A 16,015-nucleotide genomic window follows, 5' to 3' on the forward strand; every position below is an offset into this window, starting at 1 on the left:
ACCATTATGTGGATTTTATTTTGTGAAATCAGTTGTGTTTAAAAGTTTTATTGTAGGTTTTTGATTATCAAGGATATTCTTCCTACTTTTTTTAAGATTCTATGGGTATAACATTTTTAAGGAAAAAAAAAAAAATCCATGCTTATTTTTCCTATTCTCAAATTTGAATGTCTTCATCTATATTTGCTTGGCCATCGGCAGATCAACATTTCTCGTTATTGCATCTAAAAAATGTTTTGAAATTTAAAAAATACACTATGTGTTTACAAAATTCTCTTGACTCTATCACCCTTAGTAATTTTATCACTAATATTTAATATTCCATATAAGCTATAACAAAAAAACCATTTTATATAAATACACACACACATACATATATGTGTATATGTATATTTTCCCAGCAGTGAACAGCTTGTTGTACCAAATAAGCCACAAGAGATATAATCATGAAATTTTCCTCTTTTTAATTTTGGAACAAGGTGAACTGTATGAATGTATGTGCATAGTAAGTAAAAGTAATCACATGCTTAAAGATGTTTACACTCAAGTGAATGTTTTCATTCATACTAAATGTCATTCTGCCCATAGACGGTGATTGCTGAGTGAAGCTGTAAGAGCTACTTAATTAGGCTGTAACAAGGCTTTTTACCTAGAACAAACTACTGCCTACTACATCTTCAGGACCAAACTCAGACGCCTAAATTCTTTAAATGATTGATTTTTTTCATCATCAAGCAACCAGGGCTTTTTTTTTTTCTTTTGCAGTTTATAATCCTTGCCCTGACCTTTTTCTCTCCTTTTTTAACTGGCTTAAAAGTTAAACTTTGTTGTTTTTTATATTTATGAATTGAAAGTGAATTTTACATTATTTTTATCTTTGAATTTTGTTAGTTCTTAGCTTTAAGCCCTATCAAATTCTTTTCACCAACCTCAGTTCGGTATTAATGTGGTCCAGACCTGGAGCTCTCTTAGTATAACTTGATCCAAGAATAGGATTTCGAGGGCCTGGAGGCCATTTGTGGGTTCCTCATCCCTGAGACAGTGTGGGCTTCCAGGGGGGCTTCATGTGCTGGCTTTGTATGTAGTTTGGACTGAGGCTGGTCTGTGGGGCTTTGAGACACTGACAAGGAGTGAGCCAGTCCTCAGTCGGGCCAGGCTCAAGGGAACCGACCGTCCAGGTTGGGGAGTTGCGTAGACCCGGGTCATGTCAGCTGTATATCTTTGGTAAAGGTATTTATCTCCCCTAAGCTTCAGTTTCTGCCTCTGAAAACAGGGTGACAATTACTTTTCTCTCTGGGTTAAAGAGGAGAAAATGAGATGTGCAAAGTGCAGAGCTTGTCCACACAGAGCAGGTGCTTATGTGGGATTATTTTCCTGGATGCAGGGCCATCCTCCCTCTTTCTGTTTAGATGGATATTGGCCTTTGGTTTTTGAGAAGTTTTACTCAAAGGAATACAAAAAAGTAGAAACGGAGCAGAGAAGGAAAAGGGTAATCAGTAAGCAGGTGGAGACCTAAAAGAGGAAGGAAAAGGAGGGGAAGAGTTTAATGCGGAGTAGCAGGGAAGGAGAAGTATGGATGCCAGTGATGGGAGGATAAGAAGGAAATAGTCCACACTGACCACGTTAGCATTTTCTTTCAACATTTTACATGTAGAAGGGAATGAAGAAAAACAGGCCGGGCCCAGTCTTGAGCAGTTTCTACTCAGCTGTTCCTGTTGCCCTTCGGCCTGTCTTCTGTTCTGTCTCTCACACCAAGGCTTCAGTTTTCTGGGGAAAGGACCCAGCAAGACAGAAAATGTTCTTGGCATATTCACAATTTCAAAATTAAATAAGGTACTTTTTTTTTTTTTAAGGGAGAAAATGTAGCCTTTGGATCCCTGTTGCTTAGTGACTGGGCCTTTTGTGTACTTGGTCTAAGGAGGGACAAAAAACAGAGAATAAGAGATTTGGTTGAGGAAAGGAAGGCACAGTTCAGGTACAGAAGTGAGACTGCGTTGTGTAGGGAGCGCTTTGCACAGCCAGCAAGTCCTGTGGGGGCCTGAGGAAGGGAGGAAGGAGGGGGACGTAAAGAGGGAAAATAGCGGGGAGGCAAGACGTCTTCTTACATTCAGCTTAGGGCTTGCCTTGGTTAAAATCCTCAAGGCAGTAAAGCATATGAGATTTTTTTTTCCTCCTCATCTTACTGGGTCAGAAGTTGCCAGAAAATTATTTCTGCCTGCGAATCAGAAGCAGAAGAAACTTATGTTGTACAGTTTATTGTAGTGCAGCTGCATTTGCTGGTATCCTTGGTTCAGCTTTCAGTGGGTTCTTAGCATGTGCTAATTGACTAGATGACACCAAAACTTCAGTGCTGTCATTTTAGGTTAGGAAGGAAAAAAAAGACATTGAAATGCTTCTTAAGCAGTTTTCACTGACGGGAACAATTTACTGACATGCTGTGTAAGTAAGATGATGCTTTTGGAAATGGTGCTGACTTCCTGAATCATAATTAATTTATAAAATGATTTGGGTGTGAGCCCTTTAAGGTAATAATGTTAATGAAGCTGGCCAGATGATTAAATTCTTTTGTTTTAATCATTTTTATTCATTACAAACGCAAGTAACATAATTCTTCTAAAATGGAGTATATATGTATTATAAACAAGGACGTTGTTATTTCATGCTTGGCTCTCTCCAGCCTGAGCATGTTTTAAAACTGCAAGATGGCATACGATGGTAAGATACACAGAACAAAGTTAGGAAAGAGGTGGGAGTGAATTAGGAAATCAGTTCTGTGGAGATGGGTTTGGAAAGGGGGAACATGTCTTTCTCTGAGCCTGGGCAATTGCAGTAAATAAAAAAATGATCTGTTAGGATTTTTGCATATCAGAGTCAGCTAAGAGTGCCATAGGAGTCCAGGAGATTTTGTTAATAACAGATCCTAAAGCAAAGTCAGAATATTCCCTCAGTTTTCCTTTTAACTCACAAAATATAGAAAATAAAGGGCCTAGTCAGTGGAATGAAGCAGGGTAATTATCTCCATCTCAAATCTGGATACACTCAGTCTTAACTCACCCAGAGGGTAAAGTGTCTCCAGAATGCGGGAGACCTTCACAGCAGGTGGGTGGGAGTGGCCTCTCTGGGCCCAAGGTTTCATATCAGTAAAACTGAAAGAAAGAATTGTGCTAAAACCTCTTAAGGCCCTTTTAGCTCTTGAAAAAAAAAATCTGGGAACCGTCTCTGCCCTTCTCACATCAGAATCAGCCCTAGTTGGCCTTCCCCAGCAGGAGTCTTAATCAGGACTGGAGTGATAAGAAGAAAGTCCTCAGGGTTCTTGCTCTTTCTTTTGGATTATAAGGTCTTGGAGTGGAGAAATTCTAATAATTTGCCAAAATGATTTAATAGTTAAATTGAGTGCTCAACTGAAAATTTATTCTTAACATGTTCGTCTTTTTGTGAGGGAGAAATCTCCTTACTCTGTACTGCCTCCTTCCAGAGAGAGCGCGTGAGGAAGAAACAATTGAAATGTGTTAGAAGCTCTGTTGGGTATCCTAGAGGACAGCCTGAGTTATTTTCGCCTTTGGGGTTGCAGTAATGGGAAATGGCTAAAATATATTGCCTCACTTTCGACAGTACTTTTTCCTGTACTTCAAATACATTATAGGAATTATTTTCAGCTGTGTGTCCTAGGGAGGCTGTGCTGTTTCATGTGTTACCTTCTTATGAGTCATAGTTTCTTCTGAACCAGAAGTGTTAGTTCTTTATTGGTTGTTACTTTTTTTTTTTTTTTTTGTAAACTAAGGACATACTCCTACTACTCTGTATTATAAGACTCTTCTTATTTAACCTCAGAATTTAATACTTGCCTACATTTTCTTTTCGTAATAAAACCTTAATGTGCCCGTACGTTATTCCAGATGCAAATAATCAACATCTGTCTGTTAGCCCAAGAAACAGTTTCATAGTGGAATACTTACATCCCCATTCTAAAATGTTTTTCCTCTGATCACTCCTATTTATTATTTATTTATTTATTTATTTTAAAATTGTTGCCCTACCCACAAGTGCTATGGGATCCATTGTTTATTCCAAAAGTGACCACTTTTCACCTTATACTTTCTCACAGTTTATTTGACAATTCTCAAACTGGGAATTGTCTGTACACATTTTTAAACTCCACATATTTTCGTATTTAAAATTTAAAATATCCTAAGAAAAGCAGAGGTAAAACTTTAGTCAAGTTTAGCATCTCAGGAGTGGGAGGTAGGAGAAAGAAAACTATTAGGGCAGAGTTAAATCATTTACAGACTTGCTGCTTATTTTTCATTTCTCTTATTTTTTCATTTTCCATTTCTATTTTGAAAGCAATATGGCAATATTATGTTTATGAGGAGAAGGAACGGGCAGTGGGCAGACTCTTCCTAAATTAACCACTTAAAAAGTAGAGCTTTTGAAAACCTTTGCCTGTTTTTGTATCGATTCCATGATAAAAATGTGTGGTCCTTTTGTTCTTTAAAGTCTGGGAAATGTTTATAGCTTTTATTTACACTCCTCTTGGGTTTGGTAAAAAAGTGCACTACAGTGGAGAGAATTCTTGAAAGATGCTGTAATGCTGTGTTACAGCTCTGCAGCTGGTTATGTTGTATCTCTGCAAGTTGCTTCTTAAGCAGCTACATACTAATTGATAAAGATACCCTAGAAGTAGCAAGTCTGTAAATGATTGTACTCTGCCCTAATAGTTTTCTTTCTCCTACCTCCCACTCCTGAGATGCTAAACTTGAACTGAAAGTTTTACTTCTGCTTTTCTTGTGATATTTTAAATTTTAAATACGAAAATATGTGGAGTTTAAAAATGTGTACAGACAATTCCCAGTTTGAGAATTGTCAAATAAACTGTGAGAAAACAGCCATTTGTAACAAAACTCAGCTTCTAGTTCTAATAGTAATACTATTTCAGTTACCTCTAACCCATGCTTGTAATATTGTTTCTTTTGGAAAAGTTTGTTCCCTGTTTCTTCTTGGAGAACACAGAGTTTAGAAGCACAGTGCGTAAAGATAGAGTTGAGGGGAAGCTCCCGGGAACCGAAAAACTAGTTCTGTCTGTAACTCCCCATGTGTTGAAACACTCTTGCTATTTTTTCAGGTGTATAGTTTGAGCCAATAAAAGATGTCACATTTTTTTCTGTTTACTTCTGGTCAGTAAACCAGTAAATTAACTTTGATAATCAACTCAGTGAATGGTTTCACTTTATTTCTTATAAGAAAGAAAGCACATTTAACACCGTTACTATTTGTTACGCTGCCTATAGGAAAAACTAGCTGGAGTGTTGTGAGATGACTTTAAAAATAAAATGGCTTTCTTTTGTTTTTTAAAACTTTGCAACCTATATTACAGAAGATAATGTACTTTTTATTTGACTTAGGATGTTGAAGTCCCTTGGGGTGATCATCCTGATCTTCGATTTGATAGCTAGTTGCTGTACTCTTCTTATAGAGAGGATTGGGCTGGTGTCTGTCCAATTCAGGATAGATTCAGGAACTCCTGTGGGTTTTTTTTTTAAGCACATCGCTGTTAGCTTGTTTTATTGTTAACTGTCTTTCTTCTGAAGGTGGATCTGGGAGAAAACTCAATTTAGGTGCCTATCAGTTAAAGGCTTTTTTAAATTTGTTTTCTCTACATAAGTGGGTATTATTTTGTGGAGAAATAAAATACTATTCTGTGGGAGTTTGTACATTTACAATATGCTATGTAATACCCTCATATACTATTTATATTGCTCCTTAAGTGTTTTAGCACGTACATCTTGGCACCTTAGAAAATAATTTGAGTCCCTTAAACAGGAACCATTGTCCTTCTTTTTTTTTTTTTTTTAAAGACTTCTATCTCATCCTCATCTCCTTGCCATCCTGTCATATCATGCTAACTGATTTGGATTGCATTAAGTGAATTAAACTGAAATTCCAAGTGGAATTGACTATTAGGTGCTTCCTCTCATCAGTGATTGATTTGTTCTATCATTCCTAGTTTGCAAAATAAAGTTTTGTTTTGTTTTCGGACAGGATGTCCAGCTACACCAAAACAAAGAGAGGCAAAGCCCATTTGTTCTTAAAGGGACTGCATATTAATATTTTGGGTGGTAGTTCTCAATTTGTATTATATTCTGATAGAATCTAAGTAGACCCAAACAAACAAACAAAAAGATGAAGAAGAAGAAAGGGGGCCCCTCCCCACAAGGTAGTGTTGGCCCTTCCATTTTCAGCATAATGAAATAGTGCTGCTTTTTCCGTTATATTTTTGTGTATTTGTGGCACACACAAAGATAAGAAAATTTAAAGATATGTTGCAACAAAGAAAAGAAAATCAGACATCTTTTGAACACTGAAGGGCTTTACAGGCAAAATTAGTGAACTGAATGAGGTTAGTAAGATTCCAGAGAGAAAAAACCTAAATAGTTTATTTTATGTGCTCACAAGGCCTTCTGAATTACATGTTCAGATAAAAGCCAGGGTCACTATAAGGAAGATGAGAAAGGAAGAAAGGGCACAGGGGCACAGCCCAGGTGTCAGAGGGCATGGGGAGGTCCATGTTCCCGGGGGCCCTCAACCACCCAGGCCATCTGTCCCCCAGAGCCCTGCTCTCACCTAGGCCCACCTGACTTCCTTGCCATATTTCTTTTCAGAATATTTGTGGTGTTTGCTTTGAAGTTAGTCATAGATTCAGATACCTCGGTGGCCTCTATCTGGGTTACCTGGATGACTTTTGAGGCTCAAAAAGGTTGAGCGGCTTCCTCAGTGTTTCCTTGTTATAAAAATAGGAGTAATGTCTACCCTGTCAAGTTGTAGTGAGCGTAGAGGACATGGAAAGTGCCTGGCACACATGATTACTATTTTTGGCAGCTACCATTTAGTGTTTGCACATTCTTGTTCCCTGCCCGCCACCCCCACCGTACTGCTTAGTGCAGTGCTTATGCGTAGCGGACCCTCTGAATGTTTTCCTTTGTGATACACTTCAGATGCTGTCTTGTGAAACACCGTACTCAACCCTCCATGCGGATTACTTACTTTGTGGTCCCGTTACACTGTGTGTCGTACTGATGGTCCTGTCCTGATGTGCATTGTGACGTTGCTTTCTCTGAGGATGAGGACTTGAATGTTTAAATGCTTGAATCTCCCTGTTCTAGCAACGTGCTTTGTGCATGTTAAGTCCTCAGTAAATGTTTGCTAAATGAGTTAAAATTCTTGCCCCACAGTCCATTATGGGGCTTTAAAAAATAAGATCTGTGTTATTTATTAATAAATTCATCCTTGGGGGGGGATTAGTCTTAAATTCTCCTTAGCTCCTATAGTATGTACACTTAAAAAACTTAAAGATATTAAGAGCCAAAAGGTCCTAATGCTCCAGAAAGCTTTAATACTTGTTGCTGTGCCCATGTGTAAGTTGTGAAAACTTTGGTCTCGTTTATTTTTAAATTGGTTGTTACAGACTCCCATCTGCAATTCTGTATAATAGAATGTAGCTTCTAGAAATTAATATGGTGATCTGGTTTGAACTTTGACAGTCTACAACTTAATTGACATTCAGACTCCTATGTTGAATGACTAGAGCAAAGGTTGCTTCCAGAATGTTACAAATACGGGCAACAACTGTTACACAGATGCATCTGCGTCTGAATAGTCTAGGTACTCGGGTGCTTGTCCTCAGTGTTTGTCCCTTGGACTATGGCTTCCTTGGGAGCCTTAGGTCAAAGTCAGATGAAAAATTTGTCAAGCCACCTGAAACTTTTCTCCGTTTCCCCCATTTTCTGTTTACTGTGTTTAAACATGCATTTCATGATTTCATATTCTCAGTCATTCTCTTGAAATTATTTTTCTTTAGTTCTACCTTATATATGCCTTCCTGGTCTTTTCAACTTCAATTTCCATATATAAGCTACGAAACCTTGTATAAGTGTAACAAAGATAAATTTGTTACAAAACTGTTTTTTCTCTTTCTCTTTTTGGGGGAGAAGTCTCTCTCTTTCTTGTTTTAGCATAAACTTTGTTGTCTGCTCTCAAGTCAGCCCTGACTCACGGCAACCCCATTTACAACGGGATCGGACCATTGTGATCCATAGGGTTTTCATTGGCTGATTTTCAGAAGCAGCTCTGCAGGCCTTTCTTCCTAGTTGATCTTAGTCTGGAAGCTCCACTGAAACCTGTTCAGCATCATAGCAACATGCTGACAGACAGGTGGTGGCTATGCAGGGGTACACTGGCCAGGAATTAGACCTGGGTTTCTCACATGGAAGGGGAGAGTTCTACCACTGAACCAAAACTGTAAGCAGGCAAATTTTAGTGTTTTACTAGTAGTGTCAGCCATAGTAAACATGTTAAAAGTGCTGTGCTTTCAGAATGATGACTTCTTAGTAGGATTGGGGCAGTAGCTAACACTTGAAGCTGTGTTAGCTTGAGTGAGCCCTGTCCATTGGGCCATTGGGCAGACCACACGTCTCTGCCATGGGTTAAATGGAAGGGGCTGCGGGTTAGCATTCAGTGCACTTGTTGTGCCAGGCGTATTCTCCCTGTGCCAGGGGCTCTGCTACTTTTCACTTAAAGATCTAATTTAGAATAAGTAAATGGAAATAAATGTGTAGGTGTGTGTACAGACACACACACGTATAAAATTTGTTGGTAGTAGTGATTTTTAATTTCTCAGGTCTTTGAGCTGTGCAAAAAGCACATGGTTTAACCTTTAAAGGTTTTATTTAATGCTAGGTTTAGTCTGTATTATTTTGCAGGAGATATGAAGAGATGTGGAAATAGGGCATCTTTCTATGTATATTTATTTCACTGTTAGCTAAAACTCAGCATTTCTGAAACAAACTTCTCAGCTCCCCCGCCTCTTTTCAAACAGGCTACCTTTTCTTTCTTCAGTATTGCCATGCTGCCACCTTCCAAACCAGGTGTCTTAGACTTCTCTTGCTGTCCTGTCTTGTCTTTCATGATGGTTTAGTAGTATGAGTTCTGGATGGAATCGGGAAATCTGAATTCCTGAGCTGGCTGTGCTCAGGTGATTTGAGCTTTAATCCATCACTCATTCCCAGGCATCCATGAATATCCTATGTTTCCCACCCCTAAACATTCTCAGCCGTTTATGTCTTTTTATGACAGGGCTCCTAGAGAAACTCCTGCCCTCAAGTGGCATGTGCCAGGATGACTGATGCTCCTCCCCTACCCCTGCACATGCCTCCTGTGATATTTCTTGACAAGAGGCTATGACATCTCTGGCTTCATTCCCAAAACATGGTACATGCAGTTAGGGCAGACTTAAAACTCATCCATCCTTGCGGCCCCTAGAAAAGGTTTGTTGTTGTTAGTTGCCATCAAGTTAGCCCTGACTCTTGGTGGCCCCATGGACAATGGAACAAAACACTGCCTGACCCTGCACTATTTTCAGAAGTAAATTGCAAGGCCTTTCTACCTGGTCTGTCTTAGTCTGGAAGGTCTGCTGAAACCTGTTCAGCATCCTGGCAATGTACAGGCCTCCGCTGACAGACAGGTGATGGCTACATATGAGTTGCATTGGGCCGGGAATTGAACCTAGGTCTCCCACATGCATGGCGAGAATTCTACCACTGAGCCACCACTGTCCTCCAGAGAAAAGCCAGTGAATTCTTTTTTCTCAGGTCCCTTATACTCCAGGTGTGGGTCTCTAATGGAGTCTGGTGTCAGAACCAGGTATACATGCGTTATTCACCCCTTAGTCGTTGAGCAGGAGTTCTGGTGGTGCAGTGGTTAAGTGTTGGGCTGCTAACCAAAAAGTTGGCAGTTCAAATCCACCAGCCACTCCTATGGGGCAGTTCTTCTCTGTCCTATAGGGTCGCTACGAGTCGGAATCAACTCAGTGGCAACGAGTAAGGGTCGTCGTTGAACACTCTCTATGGGAAGCACTTTAGTCGGGCATTCACTGTGGATGAACAAGGCCTGGGCTTGGCCAGTCCCAGTGAAGGTGGCTTTCAGTTGTAGACCAGCAACATTGCCAAACACCCTCCAGGACCATGGTGTGATTTCCAGAACACCACCTGCATTGGTGTTTGGAAGTCTTATTTAATAATCCTTTAGTGAGGCTTTCTGAGGAAGTGAGTTTGCATCCTCTGTGGGGTATTGTTTTTATATGTAAGTCTCCCTATATACTTGTATGTAATAATGGCAAATATTTTCTCTTAAGGATGTGAAAACATCAGAGTTTCTTGGTTTGTTTTTAGAAATAGTTCCTTGTAGTTTATTATCTGTTATGTGTAGTATCTCTATTTGGATGAGAAGGGAAGTACTAGTAAATGATAGTTTTTGATAAGGTGAAATTGCAGCAGTGAAGATGTTTTCAGAAACATTACCAGATTCCTTCTTTTTAGTGAGCGATTAAAGCATCACTTTAAATTCCGAAGAACTTTAAGATAGTTTAGGTAAGTATTTATAATGTCCAGGATTGTGCTTAATATGCAGCTGTGTCATTGGGATATATGTATATATATATTAATTTTTTTTTTAAACTACAGGAGCTCTTACCAAAGTAAAGGAGAGTAGGCGACACGTGGAAGAAGGAAAGATGGAGGTCCAGAAGGCGGATGGCATTCAAGATCGCTGTAACACTATTTCTTTTGCCACTTTGGCTGAAATTCACCACTTCCATCAAATTCGAGTAAGAGACTTTAAATCACAGATGCAACATTTCTTACAACAACAAATAATATTTTTCCAGAAAGTAACCCAGAAGTTGGAAGAAGCTCTTCACAAATATGATAGTGTTTAATGACTGAACATTTGGATTGTGGACTTTTTTCAGTTCAAGGATAATTTCTACAGCAGAATAAAAACTGCCATCAAAGAGCTATTGCCAACTATCAGTGGTGGTACAAGGATGGTTTTGTGTTCAACTGAAACCCAGCTGAATATATAATTATGTAGGAAAGAAACAGTTAATATGTTATGTAATAGAAACAGTACCACACATTGTAACTAAATTATACTATGTATGCCTACACTACCATTGTAACTTTTGGAATAATGATTATACTATTTGCCTTATTGCTTTTTGAAGTATGGGTATTTTAGTGCATACTTTGTAGACCTCAAAACCCATGAAGGGTCTCAAAGAAGCTGGCTGAATAAAAGCCGGCTGTGGATGCCTTTTTACTCTCATAAATTGGGATTACCTAAATTCAACCTATTCTCTGTTTACAAACTCCAACTAGAGCAGCTATGCGACTTTGTGCCTTTAGACTCTTGAGTTTTCATTTCTTCTCCCCTCCCTTTTTTCTTTTTCTTTTTTTTAAGTAAGCCACAGCTTTTATGATTGAAAGAGTGAAAGGCCAGTGCATATAATGACAAACTGATGGTAACCTCATATTGGCCAGAGTGGGGAGGTGGAGTTGGGTTGGGGGGTGGAGAAGACCAGCCGTCATCATTTGCATAGCAAGTGTTATCTCCTGACAAAATGTGGCGAGAGTAGAGGAGGGACTTGATGCTCATCTTGCGATATGAAGTCTGTCTGTTAGGGAAGAAAATGGTGCCACTATATTCCCTTAGATGAGACGGTAGCATAAGCCTCTTCACTCAAGTGTCCTGGAAACTTGGCGTGAAGATTTAGGTGAACATGTCTCATGAAATGGAGAAGAGGAGTCTGATCAGTCAGGGGATAGAAGTACAGAATCAGTGACAACAGCATTGGGTTTTAGTTCTTAGGGTTTTTTTTTTTCTTTTTTAAGCTTGAAGATCTTCTTTTACTATCAGTGTGACGATTTTTTAATCGGTCTATACTGTTAACTGATTGAGACTCCACTGTGACTCACTTGTTTACTTAATCAAAAGCTTTCAGGGATGTCTGTAAAATTCAGTGTTACATGTTATGAAAAGTAGTGTTGGTTGAGGGACCAGAAATAATTTCTACAATTCCAGATACTGAAGGAAAAAAATAATTGACTTATACTGCATTAAAAAAAAAAAAAAAGAGTATTGAAAGCTCCCAGGATATTTGATCTTTAAAATTATTTTAACTATATTCTTTGTTTATTAAAGGGAAATGTTGTTAGGTCCGTGGAGTCAGTTCTGACTCATAGCAACCCTGTGTACAACAGAACGAAACACTGCCCAGCCCTGCACCATTCTCACAGGGAAATACAAATGGCTAGTAAATACCACAGAGGTTCAAAAGCAGCTTAATTTAAAAAGCACAAAGAGATTCTGACTTGAAATGCCAAAATCTCAATGTTTTTATAGGTGGTTGAACTAAATAATGTGATTTTTGGGTTTGCAGATTTAAAAACTGTCACTGAAAGGTTAAAGTATCCACTGTTTTTATGAAGTCAGACTTAACACTGCCTCAGAAATCCCTTGGTACTGAAATGGTAACATGGTAAGTAAAGAGGTCAGTTTGAACTATTGGTGAGTCATATTGATTAAAGAAAAGGGTCAGTTTGCAGATAGTCATAAAAAGAAAAGTTTATTGAAATACATACTCAACAGCACATTTAATCTCTAAAAAGTAATCTCATTTGGGCTATACTTTTTAAGATCAAATTTTCATATTTTTAATATTTGGTCAAAATTTTATACTTCAGGTTACTTAGAGGCAGATTTAACATCTTATGGCTTTGTCTTTACTACAGATATGTGGAACTGTAACCAAATATATTGTCCTCTAAAAAGTAACAATAAGGAGCCCTGGTGGCGCAGCGGTTCAGTGCTTGACTGCTAACCAAAAGATCAGCGATTTGAACCCACCAGCCACTCTGCAGAAGAAAGATGAGGTAATCTGCCTCCTTAAAGATTCCAACCCCCCCCAAAAAAAAAACAAGCATTGTCATTGAGTTGATTCCGACATAGCAACCCTATAGGACAGAGGAGAACTGCCCCATAGGGTTTCCTAGGCTGTAATCTTTATGGAAATAGACTGCCACATCGTACTCCTGCGGATCATTTGGTGGGTTCAAACTACAGACTTTTCAGTTAGCAGCCAAGAACTTTAACCACTGCGTCACCAGGGCTCTTTCCAGAATACAGTTCTATAAATGAAAAACCCATATATATGTATAAATATTAACTTTATTGCAGAAGTTCGGAGATTGTAGCATTTAATTGAAAGTTTGAGTCTATATTGGACAAATAAGCATTATGCTTTTCAAATGATTTAGAAATCACTTTTATTTATTTGCCTCTTTATTTTGATGGTGGTTTGATTTTTTTTTTTAAGTAGAATCACTAAACTTGTGCAATGGTTGCATGGAAATATCTGAGGTCTTGTATGGTTGTGCTTTAGCCAGGGTGGACATAGCTTAAATTATAAAAACTAAAGATTAAACTACAAGAAAGTATAAGTTCATGCTGCCTACTTATAAGAAAACTTTTTTTCTTCATAACTACATTACAGTATAATGCCACTGATTCATAAACGGTTTAAATTAATTCTGTGCAGTGGAACACCAGAATTATTAGCGCTCATTTTCATCTAAGATCTTTATTTCTCTAACGTTCTTGGTCCTATTGAAACATTTCAGTATATAAAAATACTGCAATGTTAATACCCAAGAGAAAAGCCATCATAATGTGTATGCTGGTCATGGTGATCAGCGTGGTACAATTTTTTAAAATAAACTATCATGCCCTTCATGCCATTATTTGTCTTTATTTCTGTAATTTGTAACTCTGATATATGATGTGTTTATAACACAAGAGCATCCACTTGAGCCTGGTGTTGCTGTTTTAATTACTGGTGGAGTTGTTTATGTGCTGTGACTGTAATCCAGTGAGACTGGTTCCACAAGCCCATGCATCGTAACCCTGGTACCCTCCTTGGCAGCTATTTCTGAAGGTAGGTTTGAACCCAGAATAAGAGAACACATTAGAAAGTGAAACATGGAGTCAGTGCACGCTGGCTTGAATACAGCGGTAATTGGATTGTCATTGGGCCTCACTATTGCAGGGGGGTCTTGTGTTTATTCATAACAATACAGCAGATTCTTAAATGCCAATTTTAATTGTCCTGAATTTTGCTGCTCTTCTCCTAATTAAGGACTTGAAAAATACTTTAGTCTGTCAAGTCGAATATGTAAACTTTATATACTTTTAAATGTTTTTCTTTACTTAAGTCCATTGCTATCACCGTTTTTTTCCATCTATGTTTTCTTTCCTCAGAATCAAACATCATGTCTGATACCTTTAGATCAATAAGCATTATCCAGTTTTCTCACTTCCAACTTTACCTTTGCCTAACAGAATAAGTAAAACAGGGTATTTATTTTTAGGCTGCAAATGTTGGATATTGTTTTATTTCCTTCAAAATGTTACAGTTAGTGCAGATCAGCCATGTTTATCTTTTAAAAAATAAATGAAGGTTGCTCTATTTCTCAGCTTCAATGGAACATAATTTTTTTTTTCCTCTATTAGGGAGGCATTTATTTGAAGTGAAAAAGATTACACAGAAAAAAAGGAGATAAGCATATTCTGTTTTAAGCTCCCATCTTCAGCTGCCATGTAAATGGTTCACAAAACTCTATAGCTAATTTGATTAAAACCATAAGCCATTCAAGTAGTCCCACTGAACATCTGCTTATGTTGGTATCTTAGTTACCTAGTGCTGCTATGACAGAAATACTACAAATGGGTGACTTTAACAAACGGATTTATTTTCTCACAGTTTAGGAGACTAGAAGTCTGAATTCAGAGTGGAAGCAAATTGTACAAGGCACTGGAAGAACAATCTTGTATGGACCATGGACTCACTATGTGAACAAATCAATCTCCATTGTGTTATTTTTTGGTTGAAATTTGGTAGCAGTAAGAAATGTACTGTTAAAGAGAATGTATAAAGTGGACTGTTGAGAGAATAGACCAACCCAGTCGTTGTTTCATGTGGTACAGGTTACTTTTTTGTCTCCAAACCAAAAGCCCTTCGTTTCCCTCACTCCGTGAAGCCTTGCACAATATTCCTCTAATCCCGGTGTCTTATCTTTTATTTGCACTTATGTCACTTTTGTGTTGGTATTTAACAACCACCCACCTGCGGATAAGGAGCCCTGGTGGCACAGTGGTTACACTCGGCTGCTAAGCAAAAGGTCGGCAATTTGAACCCACCAGCTGCCCTTCGGGAGAAAGATGTGGCAGTTCTGCTTCTGTAAAGATTTACAGCCTTGGAAACCCTATGAGGTAGTTCTACTCTGCCCTATAGGGTCACTATGAGTCAGAATTGACTCAGTGGTAATGGGTTTCACCTATGGATCCTAGGCTAATATCCATTTCTTTTTCCTACCACTTATATACTAACAGCTCATTTTGATCTAGGAATGGTACAAAGTCCCTGTTCACGCTCTACTACTAACCTAAAGGTCGGCAGTTCAAACCCACCCAAGGAAGAAAGGCCTGGTGATCTGTTTCTGTAAAGATTACGGCCAAGAAAACCCTGTGGAACAGTTCTAAACACTTTGGGTCACCATGATTTGAAATTGACAGCGACAAGTTTGGTTTTTTTTCTTGGATGGTACAAACAAGGAAACTGAGGCTTATAGACATCATGGAAAGGACACACAGCCATAAAGTGGCAGAGCTGGAATTTGAACCCAGATCACCTGACTCCAGTGCTTGTTCTTAATCACTATACAGTCAACTTGGGGCTACAAGGTGAATGTAGGTGAAGTGATGAGATGATACGGTAGTCTCCTTGAGGACAAGGTATATCCCAATTGTACACTTCCCCTGAGGAGCCTGGTACCACAATGCACTGGCAGCCATAAATACAGCACAAGTGTGGTGTTTGACAACAGAAGACTTTTGTGACTCTCCAAGTATGTGATAACAGTAACTTGGATTTCACAAACGAAGTGAAATGGCTGAAATGCTAGCCCTCTGAGTCACATCACCAGCACAAGAAGTGGGCCCTCTTCTGAGGGCTGTTTTTCACAAAGAACGCTGTTATAGTTCCAGGAGAATAGAGGAGTCTGCCACGAGAGGAGAGAACGGCCCCAGTGCCCGGAGCCACAGTGCTGGCTTTGTTCAGCTGCGGGCG

At 38.8% G+C, this 16,015-nt stretch overlaps 1 protein-coding gene across 2 annotated transcripts in view; it reads left to right on the forward strand.

Moving 5' to 3' along the window:
* The window catches only part of SNX18 (sorting nexin 18), a 31,365-nt gene extending 16,228 nt beyond the window's left edge, over positions 1–15,137 (forward strand). Inside the window, exons 2-4 of one of the 2 annotated variants that reach the window (XM_023734975.1) lie at positions 10,515–10,657; positions 12,624–12,764; positions 14,651–15,137. In XM_023734975.1, coding sequence (XP_023590743.1) covers positions 10,515–10,657; positions 12,624–12,659 — 179 coding nt within the window. In that variant the 3' untranslated portion in view covers positions 12,660–12,764; positions 14,651–15,137. Of the gene's footprint in view, positions 1–10,514; positions 11,973–12,623; positions 12,765–14,650 lie in introns of those variants that run through there. The other variant, XM_004380463.2, reaches the window with a different exon arrangement.
* Positions 15,138–16,015: the final 878 nt, after the last annotated feature.

Source organism: Trichechus manatus, unplaced genomic scaffold, assembly GCF_000243295.1.
Source record: "Trichechus manatus latirostris isolate Lorelei unplaced genomic scaffold, TriManLat1.0 scaffold00074, whole genome shotgun sequence".
NCBI lineage: Eukaryota > Metazoa > Chordata > Mammalia > Sirenia > Trichechidae > Trichechus > Trichechus manatus.